At 43.2% G+C, this 24,781-nt stretch overlaps 1 protein-coding gene across 2 annotated transcripts in view; it reads right to left on the reverse strand.

Annotated features, from left to right (window-relative positions):
* LOC148514993 (protein MTSS 1-like) overlaps window positions 1–20,639 on the reverse strand; it is a 166,058-nt gene extending 145,419 nt beyond the window's left edge. For both annotated transcript variants that reach the window (XM_088480706.1, XM_088480705.1), the window contains exon 1: window positions 20,352–20,639. In XM_088480706.1, coding sequence (XP_088336832.1) covers window positions 20,352–20,423 — 72 coding nt within the window. In that variant the 5' untranslated portion in view covers window positions 20,424–20,639. The remainder of the gene's footprint in view (window positions 1–20,351) is intronic.
* Window positions 20,640–24,781: the final 4,142 nt, after the last annotated feature.

Consider the following 24,781-nt stretch of genomic DNA (forward strand, 5'->3'; position numbering starts at 1 on the left):
GTGATCTCAATCATACGATGTGTACGATTCCCCCCCCCTGAACTCTCCCCGGGAGCTCCACGGCAGTCCTACACACGATTTGGTCTGAAAATGCTGCCAATGTGCCTCCTAACTACTCCAGTGCATCCTGACTTGACATTGTCAGATCTACAGCACGGCAGATCTGAAGATGTGATGTGCGATCTGCCGGGACGCGCATCGCATCATGATTGTGAGTGGGGACTCACGATTTCCTCACGATTTGACCATATTTTACACGATCTGTCGTTTCAATGCGTCGGAATCGGCCAGATCGGGTAAAATATCGCTGTGTGTGTGGGCAGCTTTAGGCAGGCTATCATTCCAATGTATGTGCTATAACTGCAACATTGTTATTATCTTTTTAAAAAGTCTGTATCTTTGTTTCTGGTTTTAGTATTTGTATGTTAAATAAATGTAAATATAGGATTGTCTATCAGCGCTATATTTTGATTTTTTTTCCCTTTCCCTTTTGATTGCTTTTTAGTGGATTGCTCCTTTAAACAATCTACTCTGATCTGCGCATCTTTTCTGTTCTTTTATTATAGAACAAAATGGTGGGAATAAGTCCATATAAAACTATTCAATATGTTTGAGTGCAATCTTGAGGAACTTGTCAGGTGTGACCAGGCCTATAAGGAGCGATTAAATCGTTTTTTTAAGGTGCAATAATTAATGGGCACCCAATGCTGCAATTCAATTGTTTTAGAGTCCATTAATTATCAAGCTAAATTAGACCGGGTTTAGCAGGACTTATCGCACATTTCTGCTCGCCTCCTCAGGAGTAGGCAAGCTGAAATGCCAGCGCTGGTGGCTATTGTGCCCGAACGGAGCAACAATTAAATTGCTCTGCTGGGTGCCTAGCACTGACAACCGCTGGCGCTAACAACTGAATCACCCCCTAAATGTCTTAAATTCAAAATAGTCAATTTGTGCATTGAAGTGTAAAAGTACATAACAGTATAATTTAAGGCAGTCATTTCAAGATTAGCGTTACCGCTAGATTGCGGGCAGGGCACTGAGGGTGCTGGTAGTGAGTCTATGTGAGAGCCAAAAGGGGGCGTGACCAACCAGGGAGGCATGTTCTTGTGACTTGCCTCCAATTTGTCACACTTTAGGGCATGCCCAGCACTATCTGAGGTGCTGGCCTTCCCCCAAGCTCTCCACTCACAGTGAATAGATGCGGCCCGCGGGTGGGGAAGGCTCAGGGCAGGCTGTTTTAGCGAGATGCAGCTAAAAGAACAGGGTGCAATCTGCCCTTTTAAAATCAGTCAGGGCGCGGCGCCCCACTAAAACAGCCTAGCGGGAACACAATTAAGATTGAACCTAGTTTCTAGAGAGTTAATTGGATCAATCACAACAGTCATTTGGGGACAACTGATGAATCTATGTAAATTTTTCTTGAATAGACCCAAATGCAATATGTGTTGCCAGTTTTGTATGGGAAATCTATGCAAGCTTTATTTAGAAAAATACCAGCAACAACTTTAGCAATAGCCAAAAGTTATCAATTTCCACCTAAATAAACGGTGATGGGCTGTTAGAAATTACTTGTTTGTGACCACTTACATTCAACACCAAAAGGTCTCATAATATCTCAAATGTCTGTAATTAGGTATCATACACCTCCAATCATTTCATTTTTACCATTTCTGTATTTGTGAAAACAAGATTTTTGGTACTTACGATAAATCCTTTTCTCTGATTCCACAGGGGACACTGGAACTCTCACTATAGTGGGGTATAGATGTGGGATAACCGGGAGCTGGCACAATCTGAATAGTAGCGAGCTCCACCCCCTCTATACCCCCCTACAGGTGTGTCTTAAGAAACTGTGCCCAAGGAAAGCTGGAAAACAGAATAGTAGAGAAGAGAAGCTAGAACATACATTAACAAACAAGAAAATATGAAAACAAATCAAGCAGACCTTGAAGAAAAAACGACTGTCCAAACCAGGAAGAACAGTAACCAATGCAGGAGGTACAGCGCCGGGTGGGCGTCCAGTGTCCCCTTTGGAATTGGAGAAAGGGCTTTATCGGTAAGTACCAAAATCCTGTTTTCTCCTTCATCCACTAGGGGACACTGGAGTCTCAGTACAGTGGGGATGTCCCAGAGCTCACGTCCCAGGCGAGAGAGCGCAGAGAACCTTGCAAAACAGCACGGCCATACTGTGAAGCACATGCCGCAAACGTGTCAAAACAGTAAAACTTTGCAAAAAGTATGCCGGCCTGACCAAGTGGCCGCCCGACAAAGCAGAGTCAGGAAAACACTGCGGGCAGCCGCCCACGAAGGACCCACCGAGCACGTAGAACGTGCTGTGATTGAAGTAGGAGGTTGTTTTGATGCAGCCAATCAGACAAGCCTATCTAGAAACAGTAGTCTTAGAAGCCGGCCAGCCCGGACGCGCCATATCATATTGAACAAACAGCGTATTCGACTTCTGGAGGGATGCAGTCCTATCAATATAAATCCGAACAGTCCGGACAACGTCTAGGGATCTGGAAGCCGAAGAATCGTCTTTAACACAGGAACCAATATCGTTTGGTTGATGTGAAACGCAGACACTACCTTAGGCAAAAAAGATAACTGTGTACGTAGCTCAGCCCTATCCTCATGAAAAATAAGGTAAGGCGGACGACAAGAAAGCACCCCTAGCTCAGACACACCTAGCAGAGGCAAGCGCCAAAAGGAGAACCACTGATACATGATAAAAATTAAAAAATTCCACAGTCTGTAAAGGTTCAAATATGGAAGACTGGAGAAAAGAGAGGACCAAATCCAGATCCCATGGGGCTGTTGGAGGTACAAACGGAGGTTGTGACCTGAGGGAGACCCCAACGCTGAATCAGTTCTTGAAAGATCTGTGGATTGAGCATCCATTCTCCTGGATGAATGTCTTGTCGACTGAGGTAGTTGGCCTCCCAATTTTCTACCCCTGGGATGAAAATTGCTGATTTCGCTACAGCAAATTCCTCTGCCCAGAGAAGAATGCGGCTTAGCTCCCTCATGGCGGACCGACTCTTGGTGCCGCTTTGTCTGTTGATGTACGCCACAGCCGTGGCATTGTCGGACTGCACTCTGTTGAAGGGCCGTGCCATCAAAGGATGTGCTACCTGAAGAGCATAGAACACGGTCCTTAGCTCCAGAATGTTTATGGGCAGTACCGCCTTCAGTCAAGTACAGCGGCCCTGAAAGTGTCTTCCCCGAGTCACTGCCCCCCATCCTCTCAGACGGACGTCTGTGGTGAGGAGAATCCATTCCCACATTGCAAACCGCTTGACTGCCAATAGCTGAGAGAAATTCAGCCACCAAAGGAGAGATGTTCGAGTCCTGGGTTACAGTTGAACTCACTGGTAAAAAAAAAGGTGGGACCCTGACCACAGAGAGGAGGTCCAGTTGGAATGGACGGGCATGGAACCTCCCGTATTGGATGGACTCGAAGGTCGCAACCATCTTCCCCAGAAGGCGAACACACAGGTGTACTGACACCCTGCGATGACGCAGTATCAATCGTACCATGTGTTGGATGAAGGTGACCTTTTCCTGCGTAAGAAATACCTTCTGCTCTAACGTGTCCAAAATCATCCCTAGGAAAGGCAGACGCTGATTAGGCTGTAGATGAGATTTTTGGTAATTCAGGATCCATCCATGATGTAACAGAAAACTCTGTTACCCGGATGTCCTGCAGTAATTGAGTGACTGACGGAGCCTTGAGAAGCAGGTCGTCCAAGTACGGAACAATAGTAACCCATTGAATCCGAAGAAGGGCCATCATTACTGCCATGACCTTCGTGAACACTCTTGGTGCTGATGAAAGACTGGAAGGTAAGGCCTGAAATTGAAAATGAGAGGCCCGCACTGTGGAGATAGGCATCCTTTATGTCCAAGGATACAAGAAACTCGTCCCTCTCGAGCCCTGCAATGGCAGACTGCAGGGACTCCATTTTGAACTTGAAGGTCCGCAAATAAGGATTGAGATGTTTCAAGTTCAGAATGGGTCTCACTGAGCCGTCCGGCTTGGGAACTACAAACAAGCTGGAATAAAAGCCTTGACCTTGCTGATGGAAAGGACATGCACTATTACTCGAGAAGACCGTAGCTTTTCTATTGCTTCCTGTATTACAACCCGTTTATCCGCTGATGCCGGCAAACCGGTTGTGAAAAAACGAGGAGGAGGTTGGATCTGAAAATTCAACTTCAACCCCTGAATAATGATGTCCCGGACCCACGCGTCCTGGCAAGACTTGATCCAAACTTCTTCGAAATTGCGAAGGCGAGCTCCCACCTTGGGGTCCCCCAGGAGAGAAGGGAGCGTGTCATTCCAGAGGCTTAACTGAAGACTTAATCCTGCTGGGAGGATGCAGTGGCTCTACCCCTGCCTCTGGAACCACAGGAGATAGCGGGAGCTCCTCTGCCTCGACCCCTGAATCTCCCTGGGATATGACAGGACCAAAAGGACGGTCCAGCAAAGGGTTTCCTAGGAGAAGAAGCAGCAGATGGGAGATAAGTGGGACTCACCACCTGTGGCTTGAGATATCCACTTATACAGTTCCGTTCCAAACAGAGCTTCCCCTGTGAATGGAAGCGCTTCCACGGCTCTCTTAGAATCCGCATCCGCCTGCCATTGTCTCAGCCACAGGGCTCTGCGGGCTGAGACAGCCAAAGCCGAGGATCTAGAGAAAAGACTACAAATATCTTTTGAAGCCTCTCCAAGAAAAGAAGCAGACACTGCAATCTGTTCCGCTAGAGGAACCAGATCCTCCGCCATAACACCAGTCTTTATGCCCACAGCAAGCAGCGTAGCCCATGCTTCCACCGCCTTATTGACCCAACAGCTGACTAATGCGGGTCAAAGGGACACCCCCGCTACAGCGTACATAGACTTTTAGGTAGTTCCTAACTTCCTGTCAGAAGACTCCTTTAAAGAAACTGCTCCTGGAACAGGGAGCACCGTCTTTTTTAGACAGACGTGACACTGAAGGGGGTCCACTGAAGGAGGTGTTTCACATAATGTCCTGCTCTCTGCAGGAAAGGGATAGTAGGATAAAATTTTACGTGAGATCTGAAACTTTATCTGGGCATTTCCATGCTGAGGTAATGATCTCGTCCAATTTAACAAACACTGGAAAGGAGGCTGCTAGTTTTTGTTTCTTATTAAAAATAGACGGCCTAAATTCCACAGGGTCCATGTCCTCAACATGTAACACCTGGCGTATAGCTGCAATCAGCGCCTCTACACCATGAGATACAGGCTCCGGTTCCTCTGGCGCCCGTTCATCCCCTTCCTCTGTATCAGGCATGTTGTCCTCTTCTGGTTCATCCCACATAAGGGGATTTGGTATTAGTCTCATAGCAGGGACACTAGAGGACGATGCCACAGGAGGAACCTTGGCTGACATAACCCTTGTGAGCCCTTCTACAGACCTGGCTAAAGACCGCGCCTAGTCTGGTTCAGAGAAGGCAGACCTCTGAGATCTTTCAACCTCTCTCTCTCCCTGCGAGAAGCTTCCAGCTCTGCAGACATTTGAGACATGACTGATGTAATTTGATCAACCCAAATAGGGTGTTGTGGGGATGCTGCAGTCTGTGTTTCTGAAACACACTTCTCCCACAACAGGGAACTGGATGATAATCCCTGTGTAAACTTCTCTGCAAAATACTTACAGGAGAAAGCTTTTTGTGCAGCCTTAGACCCCGTTGAAGTCATGTTAGCAATTCACTGTTCACACACACACACACACAGAGAAAAGGTAGTGATACACACAGAGAGACTGTTTAGAAGGAAGAGATTAAGGGCATAGAAGGAGATTATGCTATTAACCCAGCCCGACCAGCGATGTGTAACACTATAATGTACTGTAATTGCTGTGTAAACACAGTCTAACCTGCTCTTCACAAGTCTAACTCCACTGTGCAGTCACAATCTGGGCAGACAGGTCTCTCTTCTGCGTTTGTCAGCAGCCTGTGTCTTCTAAAATGGCCACCAGCCTCCTTCTGGGAGCGCTGGGGTAGCTGAGAGGCAGGAGTAGAACTGTGTGGTAGGCTCCGCCCTTGCTGCTTTTTAATGCCCGCCTGTCATTTTCTCTGGGCCACCCTGCTACTCAGGGTGCCAGGAGTCACTAACCTTCTTGCTGCCAAATGCTGCCGGCGGCGGGCGGAGCTAATGGGGGGCCGCGACGAGCACTACACGCAGCGCGTCTGGGTATCCCCCAGAGACAGTGGTCTCTGTAGCTGAGAACCCCAGCGCACACTGCAAGCAGCGGCAGTGAGGTCTACCCCGCAGCTCCAACGAAGCAGATAGGCAGGGGCAGTGAGCCTGTCTTATCCTCTTGCTGACCGAGGATCCTTGATTTTTAGCAGAGAGCTCTTTGTATGTGACCAGCTCACTTGGCATAAAATTAAGACTGACCTGTAGGGGGGGTATAGAGGGGGGGGGGAAGCTAGCTACTATTCCGATTTATTAAAGTGCCAGCTCCCGGTTATCCCACATCTATACCACACTGTACTGAGACTCCAGTGTCCCCCCTAGTGGATGGAGATAAACAAAACCACCCTTTACCTGGTCCTCTAAATTTGAGGTTGATACGCAAATAAAGACAAAGTAAACAGACGAATGGCTAAGCAGGACGCTCAGATTGAAGTGTGGCCGAGAGACTAACGTTTCCAAATTTCTCGGCTTTTACAGGCCATGAAATAATAGGTCAAAGTGGGGGTTTTATAGTTCAATAAATATCTCAATGTATTGGTCACAGCATACTTCGCCTATGCCATCAGTAAAAAAGCATTACTGGTTCATTTTTATGAGTTTATAATTGTGACAATAGCTTTATTACTTACTGCGACACATGCAAAGCTAATGCAGCTTAAGACACTCCCACAGCAGAGATTTATCACTACTTTTATGGTCATGTCAAATCTAATTATGTACAGCCAATCTTAAAGTTATCAAAACTCAAATGGGGAAGATTCAATTAAGCTTGTAGAGGAGTCTTATGCGATGTGCTACAGCGCGATTTTACTTGTATGCAGCATCTTATATCTGCTCAAAAATGAATGTTTACAGTACCACAGTAGTCATTATGCACAAAAAGGCTCCTACGGGACATCACGTTTAATAGAATCTGCCCCATTTTTTTCAAAAGGACACAATGTCAGTTTCTTAAGTATATACAGACAGATCAATTGTGAAGGCATGCATTAACTTTTGGTGATTCCATGTCGCAATATCAACAGACCCAAGATTGCAGCACATGGAGACAAATCATATTATTGAGTATCAATATCAAATATGAAAATATGGTCAATAGATGACCTTTATCAGGCCATGTGTACAGTCATCTAGTGCCCCTCAAACAGGTGTTCTATCAGTCAATGTGTACAGTCATCTTCCGACCCCACTAACAGGTGTTGATGACACCAGAAGTGACCTGGATGTTATCCAATATGGCTATTTACATATGAAGCTCGGGCCAAGCAGCAGGAACAACCTAATCAGTATGCAACAACCATTTGATAAAACACAACTAAAACGGACATGTAGCTTTCACTATATCAAATTAGGCATTCATTTCAGAAGATGATTGGTTTACAAAATTATTGCTTGGTAATGTAAAGCAATCATTCAATTTTGTTCTATAACATGGTCACAGAGCTATATCCTACCTAAAGCTGTCTAAGGCGGATACTTAAAACACGTTAAACAACATATAAACTACCAATATGTGCAAGTTCCTGTGCATTGAAAGAGCTTCACATTCCATTTATGTAAAATCTACGGTTCTGATACTAAAGGTGCATACACACAACGATTTTTTGAACGATTATCGTTAAACGATATCGTTTAACGATAATAGTTTGCAAAAATCGTTCACTTTCTGAGTCAAACGATGAACGGTTTTCGTTCACGCGCGATCACGTTTGTAGTTCAGTCAGACTTGTCAACTTAACGATTTTCAGTAAGGGAATATGCAAAAATCGTTTGTAGTTCTAGAAAATCGTTCATTACATTTGAATGAACATAGTAAATGAACAACTTTAGTAAACGATTTTAGTTAATTTTTTCAAGGGAGAAAATAGTTTACTAAAATCGTTCATTAACTAAATCGTTGTGTGTGTATGCAGCTTTAAACATACATTTGTGAACATTAGTAATACCTCTTTAAAACAAGCCATCTTCTGTTTATGAGGCTGAGTGGCCCTGCACTTATTGCCCTTACACAGTGCAGTCAGCCATTTTATGAGACAATATTCATAAGACTGTGGTCCATCAAGTCACTAAGAACTAGTAACATCACTGAAGAGCAAGGCATTCATTCCTACATAAACTTGAGGCCTGCATTCTTTCGAACATTAGTTCTTCCCATAAAAGACAGAAAAACATGATCTAGCTCAGTCCTGCTACTAACAATCAGGGAGTGTCATGGGCAAAGACGTTCACCAACAACATGGAGGCTTCTAGCATGAGGTGATTACCAGAATTTAGCAAAACAAGGTATTTGGAGAAACCTAAAGTGTAAGTTGGATAAGGGCAATGCTATGTTGTAGTACTGATACAGCTATTAAAACAAAAAGGTGCAAGACCCATATATCCATATATTAACCTAGGTATACTAAAACAATGTAATGGTACATCTGAAGGTTTGCACAGCTGTCACAACCAAAAGGATTTCTGTTTATTGGAGAGAAAAGCATGCTACTTACTGGAAGTGCTAAGTGGATTACCAGTGCCAAACCACTTGTTATTTTACAAGTTACAGACACAATGTAGGTAAGAAGACCATTGAAATAAAGAGTTTAACATTCACAATATCATTATAACATGACAAAAATGTAGGTGTTTGACATTGTATGTGATCTCATCAATACAACCCAGTCTAATGTGCTTCGAGAAACGTGCTTCTCCTATGAAAGAATCCTCGGTTTTGACATGTTTACAAAATAAATAACTTATCGGACTAGAAGGCCTCCTGTGTTAGGGAAAAATATCCCACAATAAACCTGTAATCTTCATTTCTGACAGTCTCCCCAAAAGTTTTCTTATATTAAAGTGCTGTGTGTCTGTTATGAGTAGAGCGTTTTAGGAAGTGCCTTTCATTGTACATAGAGTTATCTGTAGTTATTTGAAAAAAGGGACTGATCAGGAAAGTGTTTTTTCCCATATGCACAAGACTAATGTTGTTTTGGGCAGTAGGCCCATGTTCCAACTTACAAAAATACCAGTGGCATCCATATTTGTTTTTATTCTTACAAATTACATTGTTAGGGGTTCCTAATATTATATAATTTGATTGGGACTTGGATGATATAAGCACTTTAAGCTGGTTTTTTGAGTGTCACACGTTCGCACAATGGATCTGATTTCTAAAATAGATGTAGATTCCCAACAAAATAATAAACAAAATTATATGCATTAGGCTAGACAGGCAACCTATGGATTTCTATCTGTTGTGGATCTCTGACAGAGAGGGGGGCCTGTCCGCAATCCCGCTGCCCGCCTACATTCCCACCAGCTGCCCGCAATAAAGATTTTTTTGTTTGAGCCCTGGTGCATGATGATATGACATCACACCGCGCCACTAAAAGAGGAGTCGCATGGGGAGTAGGACTTAGAGGAACAAGAAGGTGGCAAGTGTGGGTGCTGGCTGTGGCTGGACACACAGAAGGGGGGCTGGGATGGAGACACAGAAGAGGCAGACTAGCCTTAATATTTTTGGACGTGCACCTTCAGCATGCGCAAAAGTACCACAAGGGGCACCGAAAAAATATCTGCCTACCAAATAAATTGGGCTCCGGCTAGGCTGTTTTAGCGGGGCGCCGTGCTCTGCCAGATTTTTAAGTGTCAAAATGCACCCTTCCCTTATAACAGTGCCCCGCTTAAGCAGCCTGCCCTGTGCCTTTCCCATTCGTGGGCAGCAGTGTTCCACGGGTGGGAAAAGTTGTGATTACCGAACGTCGCAGGATGAAAAGATGCCTTGCGCATGGCATCTATACACAGTGGGGGGGAGAGCTTGAGGGAAGCTCAGCATCTCTGTTAGTGCTGGGCAAGCCCTCACGTGTGACTAATTGGTGGGAGATTCATGCCCACAGCAAGGATATCACCGTACCGTAACCATAAGGGTCACCGCAACCACCAAACAACCAAAAAATAAAATTATATATATATATATGTCAACATGAAGTGGCCATGATATACTGCTTCAGACTTTTAGCAAGAAATTATATTATAATATATATATATATATATATATATATATATAAAAAAGGGGGCAGGCAGGGTGAGAAGCATGTGCAACCAATACCCTTTTTACACCGACGTAAAGATCCCGGGTTGATGCACGTGAACGCGCATCAACCTAGGATTTTTGGCGGTGTAAACGGATCAACCCGGGTCCAGTAACTCGGGGTTCCGACCCAGCTGGCTCGCAGGGTTGGGCAAGGGTCATTCACGTGTCACCCTGCAGTGTAAACGGTGCAACCCAGGTCACGGTGACCCGGGTCGCGCCGCATGCCGTCCAATTGGCCGGCTCCAGTGGTCTTTTCAGATGACATCTCCAAGCCTCCACTGCCGGGCCAACCAGAACGGAGCAGTGCACCCCACCCGCCCTCCCTGCCTCTGGACCGCTTCGGAGTAAGGTAAGGGGGTCGCGGAGGGGGAGGGAGGGTAAGAAGCGCTGCTCATCTGCGCCGGAGAGCCGGCTCCAGTGTGAACGATGCGTTGCAGTGTAAGAACTGGGACTTTGGTGTAACATTGGTATAAAAAGTTTCAGTCACCACTTGATTGCTATTGAAGAGTCAGTTCTAATCTGGTGCTTCTTGCTATACAGAGGACCACTTGGCATAGCCGACTACATCCCTAGATGGATCTTAACCAAAACTCTATAGCAGCCTACAACAAGCCACACTCTCTAATGAGCGGAACTACAGTATGATCTGTGTTACATGTTGCCTCTGCCATCAGGGCCAGACTCACTTCTTGTACTGTAGGTAGTTTCACCACAGAGCAGTTATTGGTCTAGCTCAAAATAAAAAAATAAATGAACATTTTTTTTAAAAAAAAATGAAAGATAGGAAGACCCATCCTATTTATCATTGGTAGGTGACCCTGCTATGATAAGAAACGTCTCCAGCTTCCTTTGCGACATGCTCAGTTGCTAAAGGAATGAGATTAGTTTACAAATTACTATGGGAGTTGTCAAGGACTTCGTCAACCACGCCGCAGACACTGGTGGGCACATTGCATTGCTTTTGTCTCACTGATTAAAGCAGGCTTGGGTAGATTTTTTTTTTTCCCCCAGCAAGTTAAAAAAAAAAAAAAGTATGTTAGTGGCACAATGATCACAGTACACATATGAAAGTTGAATGTAGTTAATACACGCCTTTGTACGAAGCAGCTAATTCCTACAGATATATTAATATTGCTTTAAAATGAGGTTGCGAGTCCATGACTGTTTTCTTAATTTAGCCTGGCACTCCCTTCTGTGGGATGTATGCATGATTAGCAAGTGCTAACATAGACAACACACACACACACACACACACACACACACACACACACACACACACACACACACACACACACACACACACACACACACACACACACACACACACACACACACACACACACACACACACACACCTGCCTTTGTTAAATGGAGATTAAAGCAAAGCAACAAGCTAATACCTTTTTAGTAGTATTTGGAATTTATCTTCATACAAATATAAAAAAAGTTCCAAATCCTACTCAGAAGCCCTACACCAGGATCAGGTAACCCATGTTGCTCTCAGTGTCACAGCAGTTGGAGAGAAGTCCATATACAATATACTGTATCGTATCCAAGGAAACAGAACAGCACCAAGAGAACATTTTACTCTTTAGGCAGAGCAGACTAGAAAAAAAGGTCACTATTTCAGTGTTTCTGTGCGACTAGCGGTTTAAAATACAACCTGCTGCGTGAACAGCAGATGCGTTCACCCACCAAAATGAAAGAGCTGACCCTGTTGGACTGTCAGTTTTCCTTGTGTCTTATTCCATACAGAATGTAATGTGAGAAAATGCTATATCTGAACAAGCATTAAAGGTCTGTTATGTGCCACCATAGAGAAACATATGATCACTGCGCTTAAAGTGATAGGTTGTATTGTAATGTGCGGTTTCAGTAGCATACTAATTAATGGATTAACTAATCATCTAGCTAAAAACAAAATGTAAATAAGTAGATAAAACATGTTATGACTTATAAACAGTAATGCAAAACTAAAAACAGTTTATATCACATGCAATCTGAATAATCCATGTTAAATACTTTTGGACATATGTATCAAACTTCAATTTCCATGTTTTAAGTATCAGGGCTATATAGTAATAGCCTAATGCAGGAGGGATCACAGAAATCTCCTGCAAAAGGCTAAAAGGCTTCAGATCATGTACACATACATATATACTTATCCACAGGACGCGGCACTCGTGGTACTTTTATCAGACTTTAATGGTGCAATATGTACAGCAACGTTTCAGTGCCTCTGTTACACCGGCACACAACATAAAGTCGAATATAAGAGCCACGTCCTGTGGGTAAGTATGAGCTTTTTATACGCGTCCACTGGGCCAAGTTAATCTCTAACTGGAAGAGCCGGACGCTATGCAATATTATATATACACACACACGTGTGTCTGATTTTTTTAAAATATATATATATATATATATTTTTTTTTTTTTTGCACAGTAAACTCTCACCAAGCCATCCTCTCCACGTGTAGAGGTTAGAGGATAATTTGGGAATTCACACATCATATCTCTGGTTTAGGAGACACTCAGTTCTGTGAGTGTTTTATCTTTAGCAGACAGTACAAGGGCACTGCAGGGAGGTCATCCATGGGCTACTTTTGAGTGTTGCCTGTAATTCCAGAGCATTGTGCATTTCAAAGCAGACAGACACCTCCAACACATGCTCTATTTTTCCCTGTGCAGATTGTAATCACTGATGAAAAGAAAGCATCACATTTACATCAAAATGTAATAAGTGGCCAATAAATATAAAGTAAAAAGTTGGTCTTGTATTAAAAGTCAGCTTGTACGATACAAAATTCTGGCCACATATTGGCAAGAGTCCTTCAGGCTGATCACATCTATGAGCAAATTGATGATACACATGGAGAACAAAATCGCAAAGAGATTGTCATTGAAGTGCCAAGCTGAAAAACCAGACCGTAATGTTTACTATTTATTAACATTCTTTATTCAGCCCCAACATATTAAACAACACTTTACATAGAGAATATTGAATGACATATCAGTTCCTGTCTTAGCAGCGCACTATCCCACCACCACTTGGGACAACATATGACCTCAGATGCACTGATTGAGATAGTACTCAGATGACTGGATTTTCATCCTGCCAGTTCACATTGGACTCAATTTTTGTCGATTAGTATGGTCACCATTATGGGCAGCATAAAAGGTTCACAAACCATGACAAAAGTATGTTTGTATGTTTTACAATGTAGGTACTCCTGCTATGTAGCCAAGCTCAACCAATTTTCATAACAGTCATAAGTGGCACAAAGTAGTTAATGGTTATCTCCGCCAATTCATACACTGGAACAGTGGTGAAGGCACTCTGCGGCAATGTATCATCACTCATTTTCCCTTGCACCCCATAGAGGTGTACAGGAAAGCGAGTGAAGAGCAGTAATAAGAGGTACTGTGCGCAATCAGACATCACAGCTGCACATCGTGAAGAATTGAATTTCCCCTATAAAATATACATCAGAGATTGATTGCAGCAATCGTGCAATTTGCAATCGATTGTGTATACAAATCTTTCCCTTTTTCAATCGATTGCGGATTGCAGAGATGCCACAATCGATTGAAAAAGGGAAAGATTTGTATACACAATCGATTGCAAATTGCACGATTGCTGCAATCAATCTCTGATGTATGGGGGCCTTCAGCCAGTGGGTATTTACTATAAAGTTTAGTTGTGCCACATTTAATTTCAAATACAACACAAGTACTTGCTGAAAAGGCACGTCTTACATTTATAGCCCTAACATCATGTAATGAACTGCAATCAAAAATCAAGAGACAAAATATATCTATAATAATACAGATATTATAAAAAATAAAAATTTCATCTCATTGGAGGAAAATGCAGGGATAATTTTGAAAGATTACAAAGGCCAAAAATAGGATACAATACATAATATTAATGCATTATGGCTCAGTCCTTAGGTATTGTACTCTTGCTTCCAAAGTCAAACTGCCTTATTTTTTTTACTCCAGTCAAGTGCCAGCATCTAAGTCCACATGTACACAGATGTCAAGGAATTGTGCTCACCTTCTTATCACTCTACTGTAGACATGAAGTCTTGAGCATTCTCATTCAACAAGGACGATGTCGTTCACAGACATATCTACTGTACCCACCCGGCGATGCACTATAGATAGATATATAGCCTTTCAATGGAACAGGCGATATATATCTATCAGTGTGTACCCAGCTTAATGCATAAACCCTAAATAGGATGATATGTCTGTAGGGTGGATAGAGACAACCATAGTTCAAATAGTAGCCACAGCACCACAAGGGAGTTCTTGCCCTTAACACTAGGGAAGACAGCCAATGTTGGTCATAGATCTGTCTGGAGGTTCACTGTGAGATACAAAAAACCAGACTAACAAGTTTTCAGATTTGTATTTTATTTTTTTAAATCAGACGCAGGCAAAAAAAAAAAAAAGTCTTCAGATTGTTAGCTGGAACCAAACATAGCCCTCAAGGTTTGTTTGAGATACAGAGCCAACACTTTCAGGAGGAATCCTTATCATGTTTATTTGCCTTTATTCTTGGGAACTTATTAACAAGCACAATACATGAACTGTGCAATAGCATAAAGTACAAACACTATCAGACTATAATTCAACCATAACTTGCTATTCATACACCTTCATTTTCAGTCCAAATAGTTCTGACTTTTTAAGCATACACAGGGTAGGAGTAACTGGAAGTAGCAAAGTTTGGATATAAAATTTGGCATACCTTGTACAAGCCATTATCTGGTTGGTTGGTTGATCAACCACTTGTGGGGAAATGTAAAAAACCCAGTGGCACAGCGTTTTTTCCCACAACAGCAGGGTTTGCTATTCAATGATGGGACTAAAAATGGGACGAAGGCGAATTCTATAGAATTCAAGACACCTGTTTTTAAACGCACCTCTGAAGCATGTCTGATTTTTCCTAAATTCATTAATTTTAGTAAAAATCAGCAGGACTTGTTCTGGGACCCCAGCGGCAAACCCCCCCCCCCCCCTCCCTCCCCCCTAAGGACTAACTGAGCAATTGGAAGTTTCCAATTAGCTTAATTACTCACCATCTGAAGCATCCAAAGTCAGGAGCCGGGATCTTCTGCAGCAGGATGAGTGTGTGTGTGTGTCCTATAGCCGGCGTTGGGAGAGCTACATCTCCCAGCAGCCCTGAAGTCTCCTAGCAGCACCCAAAGCCTCCCAGCAATCCCCTCTCCGGTGACAAGATGGATGGGGAGGCCACCTGAGACAGGTGCAAATCTTTTATTTTTTTACGTGCCACAGGGTTTTGAGATCTGAAAACCCGGCGACCACTTATTTTAATTGGATACCGCTGGTATCGGGAGCACACATACTTGCAGCAATCCAAAATTGGGTGCAAGGTTTTTTTTTTTACCTCGCTCCCAATTAAATCACCCCCTTGGACTGAATTAAAAAACAAGCGGAGAAAAAAAATCTTAGCATTCACTTGTTTGATGTGTTGCTAGCCACATATCAAGACAGTGATATACAGCTATGCTAAACTAGGGTTAATCAGCATGTTATATGTGGACACTAGACAGATTTTAGGGTTTTTCAGGATCTTAAATGAAACGCAATGTCACTGATTAATGGCTTAAAGAGGGCTAAAAATGTTTTCGCCAGCAGCTGTCAGTGCCGGGCACCTGACAGAGAAGCAGAGCAGAAACGTGCACTAAATCTTAACCAGGACTTTAGATGGGTTGAGCAGTTTTACGTGGCCAAACCTGGTCTATTTGGGCACAACAAGCGCCATAATGGGCAGCCAAAACAATTGAATTGCAACATTGGACGCCCATTAATTACTATATAAAGAATTTAATATTTTTTTTTATTTTTATACTTAGTATTAATACACTTCTGACGTACTAGACAAATGTTTACGTAATACTTGCTAATATGCATCAATTTCCTGGAATATGATGCAAAAAGTTTTTAAAAAAAACTAATTCTAATTATATTAGACATAATGAAAAATCATAGCTATTGTTAAGCACTATATTCATGTGTGCACATCAGCTATCAAAAAAATTGATGGGAGCACCTTTATATTGCAAGGTACTGGTTTGATCCAGTGCCTGAATAACCTAGGATATTTACTAAATTGTGGGTTTACAAAAGTGAAGATATTGCCCAAAAATGGCCACGGACGCCAGCATTTCTGCTTGCCCCCTACTGATGGCGAGCAGAAAAGTGCGAAAAGTCTGTGGTTTGGGCGAACTAACCAGGACATCAGACAGTTTTATCTGCTATACATGGCCAAACCCAGTCTGTCTGTCTAATTGGGTGCACCAAGTGCGATAATTAATGGGCACCAAAAAACAATTGACTTGCTACATTGGACGCCCATTAATTATCACGGTGCCCCCAAAAAAACTGAATCGCCCCCCTAAAAGCTAGTTTCTAGAAAGGACAAAAGCTTAAATGTCCTGTAACCATGACTGTGTGAGAAAATCATCAGGTTGTTGAGTTAAACTATATTTTATTACATTGCTATATAAATCAAATCCTCTCTTACCTGCTTCAAAAACCACTCCCAATACCTTAGCAGCTGATGCAAGCAGAAAAACAGGAATGACATCTCTAGTTCATGACTACACAACTATGCCTTCAGGGCTGGTAAAATGCCAGATTTTTGGATATATTACATCTTATGTCTGCCACTCTGGCAATATCATTTTTACAGTCATAACTGAGTAATCAGTGATAAACAGATTATCTTGTTAATAGACAAAAACAAACTGTTCTTAATAAACATGAATTAAGAAGTAAACAAAAAAACTAAAAAATGAATAGTCCTTTTAATAACATTTAAGAGCATAATTTAGAGCATATTTTTTTTACGAGCAGCCCGCAGCTCCCGCCTAAAGTGATGGGAGCAATTTAATTATTTGTACCGATGGGCGCAAGTCCTGTGGGCTTTCACCCTCCTGAGGTGGAGAGCAGAAGTCAGCTAAAAGTTCGGCTTTGGACATCCAAACACAGCACGCCCAGTACTTCGCACGGGTTTAGTCACTTTACAGGGGTGATTCAATTGTTTTGGACACCCATTCATTATTTTTGTGTTTATTGTGCCCAATTAGACAGGATTTAGCAGCGTATAGCTATTTACTGATCAGGCACCTCCAAAAGACAGTCTTTTCACAATTTTTTCCCTGCATCGTAATATTTCCCTTGCACCTCAGAGGTGAGGGAAAACATGCAGTGTTGGCACCAACATATACAGCATAGTCGATATGTGCGCAGACGGGCATCGCGGCACAGAGCTAAACATTTTGCACTAGTATGTGCTAATTTGACAACACATTAGTTAATTTAAACTGTGTAAGTAACATCACCAGTGTAAAGATGTTCACTACTGCTGCTGTATTGTTGATTTTTGACAGCGATCAGAGAAAGAATGGCAATCAGTACCACAATAGGAAGCATACAACTGAGTACGTGGAGGCCCCTTACAATTTTCACCAAATCATCTTTTTGAGATTGTTATACACGATATTAAACAGAAGAAGTAGAAGAGACATTACTAGTCTGTTGTATTTCAAGTTTTACACTGTGTGATCATCGCAGTACAATGAAATTTTACTTTGATGATAAAGAATACATGGCTGAAAAACACAGAAGGAAGCTTCAAAGAATGCAAAAAAGGTGATTATTAAAATTTAAGGGAGAGCAGGTGCAAGGTGATAAAAAGCCATCCAATAACCGGAGACTCCTTTAACTATTACATATTTATAGAATTGATGCAAAATGCAGGAGAACACTTTTTTAACCCCCTGTACTCAAATAGTGGGTATCCCTTCCCTGGTCAAATGTCCTCAGCTGGGGGAACTCCAATGACATTTAGCTCAACTACGGAGCTATTAACATTGTACTATAACTTAACATTGTGCCTTCCTTTGTGATGGTTATAATACATCAATGGTCCTCTTAGTGCAGAGGAAGAGGGTCCTAGGGAGACTTCTATATTCATTTGCAGCGTGTTCATAAGGCAATTTACACTTACATTTTATATTGTTTAATTCATTTTTTTCACAAAGGTTTGTTTGCATTTCTATGTAAAGCCGCAGAATTTGCTTAATATACATTGTGTCTACAGCATATACAGACTTCCAAATATTTTGTAGCATAGTCTCCTAACTTCGACTCAAGTCATTAGGTTCATGTTAGACAGGATTGCTACCCTAGCAGAAGTTGCGTAATACTTTAAAATGCTGGGGAGGGGGGTTACACCAACAATCGCTACTGAGCTATGTGTACTTTAACCCACTTTCTGCTGGCAGGACAGACAGAAAAACATAGTGCACACACTTCTAACCAACAAATGGCTCAGACAGCTGCTCTCCATACTCCTGGTGATCATGTGTTGGTGATTAACATAGCTACTTTACACAGCTGCAGTCCTACTCCTTTTAGATTTCTCCTTCCAACATTAATATTTAAGATTTCGACATTATATTAGGGTAACTAGTAGATGTATGCTATTTCTGTGTAGTGAACTGGAGATCTATTATACATTTTAGACAAAAAGTGATTATGGAAATCACTAAACTCTGGTTTTCATTTTACAAGATACTTTGAAACATAATAACTGACAGTAGGCAAATACAGAAGGGAAAATCGTAATTGCTGATGCTACATTTTCAGGTCTGCAATATAATTGTTTTTACCAAAGAGATTTATATATATTAAAAAAAATAAAAAAAAACACAACGTACGTTTTGCCTTGATGGCTTTCCCTGCAGTATGACAGCTAAGTGCACACATGGAGCAGGAGTGAATTAGTCCATTGCTGAATCAAAACACAGACTGTTTATCCAACAAGAGTGTGTCTGAAAACCAGACGTGTAGTTTACACATAAAACTAGCAAAAAGACAAAGACATACAGATACAAATCACAGATGCAGCTTTTGTAAAGTTAAAAAGACAAGACAAGACACTGAAGATGAAGAGGAGGAGGAGGATGGGGGGGGGTAAAAGAAAAATACATTTACGTAGTTATATAGCATCAACATTACCGCAAATTAACTAAAAAATATACAACTTTATTACTAATTTAGACAAAAACTAAAGTTACAAGAACCTTTATTTGCCCCATAAATATCCCTGACAACATATACATACACCCTTTCCTGTTCTGATCCCATGCAAGAGTGCTTGACTGAATGGTGGCATGAACTTGTGTGAACGAATTTTAATGTCCAACATTAGACATGTTTTAAATACCATGCAAAATTTTTTTACCCTAAACAAACCATTCATTAGTACTTGGCATCATGTGAACAAGTGTGCGGTTCTTGTGCACTGCTGTAGTATTACTGGGGCTGACATATAGCATACCATTGTGTGCTAAAATTGTACACTACATGATGCAGTATTTTAGAATACATTATGTATTGCAGTTTTGGACCATTCAATCTTGTGTTGCAAAACTAGATAGGGCACTAATGCAGGTTGTCACATGTGACACTGTATTGGTGGCCTATGAGGGGCACGCGTGACACCCTGCATTGGTGACCCATCAGGGGCATGTGTGCGCGACACCCTGCATTGGTGCCCCATCAGGGGCATGTGTGCGCGACACCCTGCATTGGTGCCCCATCAGGGGCATGTGTGCGCGACACCCGGCATTGATGCCCCATCAGGGGCATGTGTGCGCGACACCCGGCATTGATGCCCCATCAGGGGCATGTGTGCGCGACACCCGGCATTGGTGCCCCATCAGGGGCATTGGTGCCCCATCAGGGGCATGTGTGCGCGACACCCAGCATTGGTGCCCCATCAGGGACATATATGTTAAAGGAATACACTAACACACTGTAGGCAGCTTATAATGCACTACAGCATGCTGGTCTATGGATATCTCCAGCACTGTCCATAGTAAATAGAGCCTAAGACAGTCACACACTCCAGAGCTGGCGGAACAGGTTGCATGTTACCCACACTGCATTGTCCCTGCTCCCTCCTTTGTTATGGAAGTTTCCCCGTACACGCCTGGCAGACATTCTCACCTTCATATCGTTCATAATGGTCTGAAAGAGTCCACCCAGTGCGCTGCATTCCTTCTCCATGCCCGCGTCCATGTCTGGCGCTCCTGCCCTGGGCAGAGCCCCCTCAGTACGTGTCCGGTGTGCGGGCTCCTGCCGGCAGAGCACTGATAGCCGCTGATAATTAGAGCGGAGCGTCCTCACTCTGATCTCATGCCGCGGCAATGCACTGGAGCGGGGAGGGGAAGACCTGGCTTCGGGAATACGCTGCTTACGCAACGGCGCAGGGCCCCCTGCCGGCCACACACGTTGCCAACGGAGACCAGGCACCGCCTTCCTCTACGTCCCGCCTATTTTACACAAGTGACGCCTCAGTTTGATCCCCCAACTGTACAGCTTCTCTCCCCGCCCCTTTACCGTTGCCGCCCCGACTCGTGGTAAACATAAGTCTCATTACATAAAGGGGCGGGAATAACCAGAGTACGTCACAGAGCGGCGTGGTTTCATTGTGACGTGTGCGGCGCTCTGTGTACACTGGACTGCCAGCTCTCCCTGGGAAATCAGTGTCAGTCCCGCCCCCAGTGATCAGACCGGACGTAGGGCGGGGCGCTGAGTACACAGGCGGAGTCTAGTCACGCCCGTAGGTGTGAGCTGAGCAGCAGCAGCTCCCGTCCCCTCAGGTGTGACTGGCCGCTGGTACAGGCATGTTCTGTGTGCTGCTGTCACATGATCAGCAAGCGTGTATAAGACAGGAGCAGTGATGACGCATTATGGGGAATATGTACTGAGGGCTTTTGGCTTCGTTGTTAGAGAATAGCCCAATTTTACATCCTCTTCCATCTTCCAACCTCTCCTTGTTCCAGAAAACGCTTATGCTTTTGTATGCCTATGTACTATTGTAGATATCTACTAGTATGGAGCAGCTGTGTGTCCGATGTTTTTCTTTTACTACCATTCTTCCTGCTGGATGAGCCAGGATGATTGTTCCCATTTAAATTTGGAGGCAGCAGCTGTCGCCAAGGGTGCAGCAGATATCACCAGGGACAGAGATGGCAGCAGCAACGACAACGGAACACGCTGGGCCCAATTCTGAATCGTCGCAGTCGAGCGATGTTTTGCCTGAGTCCCACCATTTACGAACGCTGACAGCGGGTGTCTCAATCCTTGTATATTTGGTAGCACGGATGTACACCAGGAAAGGCTTTTGTAGCGTCCGTGTTTTATGCCACACAACTGTGGAATAAAACACGGATGGGGTCCAGCATCTGAACCGAGATGGTAGTCCGTAGCTCTTCTAAATCCTTGGTGTGATGACTCCTTGGCTGCTGATTGTTGAGAGGATACACTCATAGATTAGTGCAGCAATATACAAGCAGGTGCAAGAGTAGCATATTTAATGGTGTTGGCAGTTATGGGTAATGGCACTCATAATTTTGAAAATACAAACTGGGACCCATATAACATGAAGGTTGTTCAGGCTACATAATTCAGGGCCTGATTCAGAGGTTTATGTAGCATGATGTTTGCACAGCCAAGCAATTTTTTTCCAACTATATATGTGCGAAAAGTCTAGAAAACCCTTAATGCACACGTGCGAACCAGTGTGTTAGATGTCATACACGTGCGCGGACGACGTCACTGTGACTTCAGAAGGCATCTGCGACTCATGTTTTTTTTTAGGTTTGAGACTGGGAGGTGACCAAAAATGATCGCAAAAAGAGGAGGTGGTACTATACAGCTGTGTTATGGAAGTATCATGGCCATGTTTCAGCATGCGGCTGAGTTTGCAGCACTGCAGCCACAGTGGCTATAGTTTGAAGAAGTTACATGAGAGGCTGTGCTCCATGCAGGGGTGAATGTGCAGTGATGGGTAGGGATGGCCAATGACGGGTCTACCATCAATGGTATCATCTGTGATTTACATCGATGGCAGGAAACCATCAATGGTTTACACCATCCATGGTCTTCTAACTGAGAGGGAGGTTGGACTCTGTAAGTGGCAGGCCAATCAGGGAAGAAGGGTGGGACTATGTGGTGCTTATCAGGGACAAGGCTATGGGCTGTGCTTCTGTTCTGGTTTGAAAAAAACATTGCTGTACTGTCTGCCATCAATGGTGGAGAACCATCGGACTTCAGTTGCAAAACTTTTGATTACTGGCAAACCATCAGTGCTTGTTTGCCAGTAAACCAATGGCCATCCCTAGTGACAGGTCCATAATACAACCCATTATGTATTACGGGTAGCAGTGAAATAATTTGGTCTGGGGCCCTGGGCTGTATGTACAGCATGAGCAGCCTGCAACCCACTTGTGGCAAACATACATCATGTGCCTTGCCACGCACTTCAGGTATGTTGAGGTCTACGTAATGTACTTTTCACATATACAGGGGTATTCAATATGGGAGCGAAAACATCGTTTTTGCGTTAATATCGGAGGTATGACGTCATCGCAGGTTTTACTTTTACACCGTATTCAATTTCAAAGACTTATTGCAGTTTTGAAAAGTCTTTGATAAAAAACGGGGATAACTTTTCACCATTGAATAGGTGTCGAAAAAAAGTGCAGAATTGGGGTTTAGGGGTGTAGGCTTTAAAAAAAATAGCCTGCACCCCTGGGAATGACATTTAAAAAAGAACTGTGTCAAAAAAAGTTTAAAAATAAAATAGGGACACCCCAAAAAATGAATTTAAAAATTGGGGTGAAAAAGAAAAAATTGTATAACAATAGGGAAATAGGTTCAGGGCTATTCTGCAAGTATGCGGCAGGTGTTTTCTAGAATAGATTTATAGCGGCAGGTGCACAAATGCAGAATTTTTAAAAATTTACTTTAGGTACTTAAAAATATGCTAGTACCCATTTTCATGTACCCCAAATTTGATGGGACCACTTAAAAAAACGAAAAAAAATAACCTAAGTGCTCTTCTGCAACACTTCTTCAATGTCGGGAAAAAAACACCTGCTGCGGCTATTTAAATCCCCGACTTTCATTTAAAGGCTAAAACAGGGGTACCCATAGTGATCCCCCATGTTTTTACAACTTTAGGGGGGTCTTACAATTTTTTAAGGAAAAATTCGTAACTTTACGCAAATCCAACTTCGGAGTTTCCCGTTTTCGTTAATTTTATATTGAATACGGGGATAAGCGGGAGCGCGCCCGACACTTTAACGCAGGTAAAAACTCCGATATGAAACGTTAACTTCAACAGTGAAGTTAACGTTTCATATTGAATACCCCTAATAGTTGAGGCTCATGTGGTTCTGTCAAAAACACCTCTCTTCTAGTCCTGTGTCTCATTATGCCAAATCATATCCTATTGTCCCATATAATACCCCACTCTCCTTTTTTCACATATATATCCCACATCACATCTGACCCCGCACCTTGGAGCTCATTCAGACCTGCTCGCAAGATGCGGCCGCTCGCTGGCAAAAAAGGGGCCGGATATTCGCTCACTGCGTGCCGTAAGGATGCCCTCTATGTCTTAGCGAGCTACGGCACTGAGCGCTCGCTAGTGTATAAAGACGCCCCCTTTCCCCACGTAACACGTCATCTCCAGGAATTGTTGGATTCATCGGTAACATCGAGAGCCATCGGAGGTGCTCGCAGCCCTTGAGGTAGCCCTACCCCGCCGCAAGTACTGCGATCAGTGCTGGCTGAAATACATGCAGGTGATGTGTACAATGACGCTACTTTGCTAATTATGCATGCCCTTTAAATGGCGTTTTGGCAGCCTGACACGCCTGCATCTGCAACACCACTCCTCCTTTTACAAGCACCTTCCCCTGTTACCACCCACAAACGGCACTATCTGTCACTCAAAGTAGCGACCTGATAGTGGCTTAGGAGCAACCAAAATTAAATTGCAAAGACTGGTTTGCATACACGCACTGCGAATTATACGCATGCGCAGATGGCCGAAAATCGCTCAGAGCCAGCAAGCACGACTTAGAGACCGGGTCTGAATGAGCTCCCTTGTCTTCTATTGCCGCGTGTATTTAATGTTGGGGAAGCATATAGGAGATGAGCAGAGTTGCAAAGGACATCCCATTGACGTGTATGCACCAAATCAATGTACTGTCCCTTCAAAGCCTGCATGATATATTATTTCAGTATTTTAAATTAAATTTCTCCTGAATGTAATTAAAGCTCAAAAAAACATGCCACCTGATACTTTGCCAGGTCAGGGAATGCCAAACCCACCAGGGTCTAAGGTAGGAAAGCAGAGGCCATTTAAAAAATGGTCAATGCCCTCTGTAGATGGTCGAGGAGTGCTGGGATCATCCCCAAGGTTATATAACCGAGAGTAATCAGCTAAATAATTTGACACCTCCAAATTGTCAGAAACCTTAGCACCAACCAAGTTAAATATGTTCTCGATGCGTTCTCTAGCCTGTTTCCCCCTCAATATTCACACCAGCAGCCTACTAGCGTGAATACCAAATACATAGAAT

This window comes from Taudactylus pleione, unplaced genomic scaffold, assembly GCF_031769625.1.
Source record: "Taudactylus pleione unplaced genomic scaffold, aTauple2 ptg000256l, whole genome shotgun sequence".
Taxonomy (NCBI): domain Eukaryota; kingdom Metazoa; phylum Chordata; class Amphibia; order Anura; family Myobatrachidae; genus Taudactylus; species Taudactylus pleione.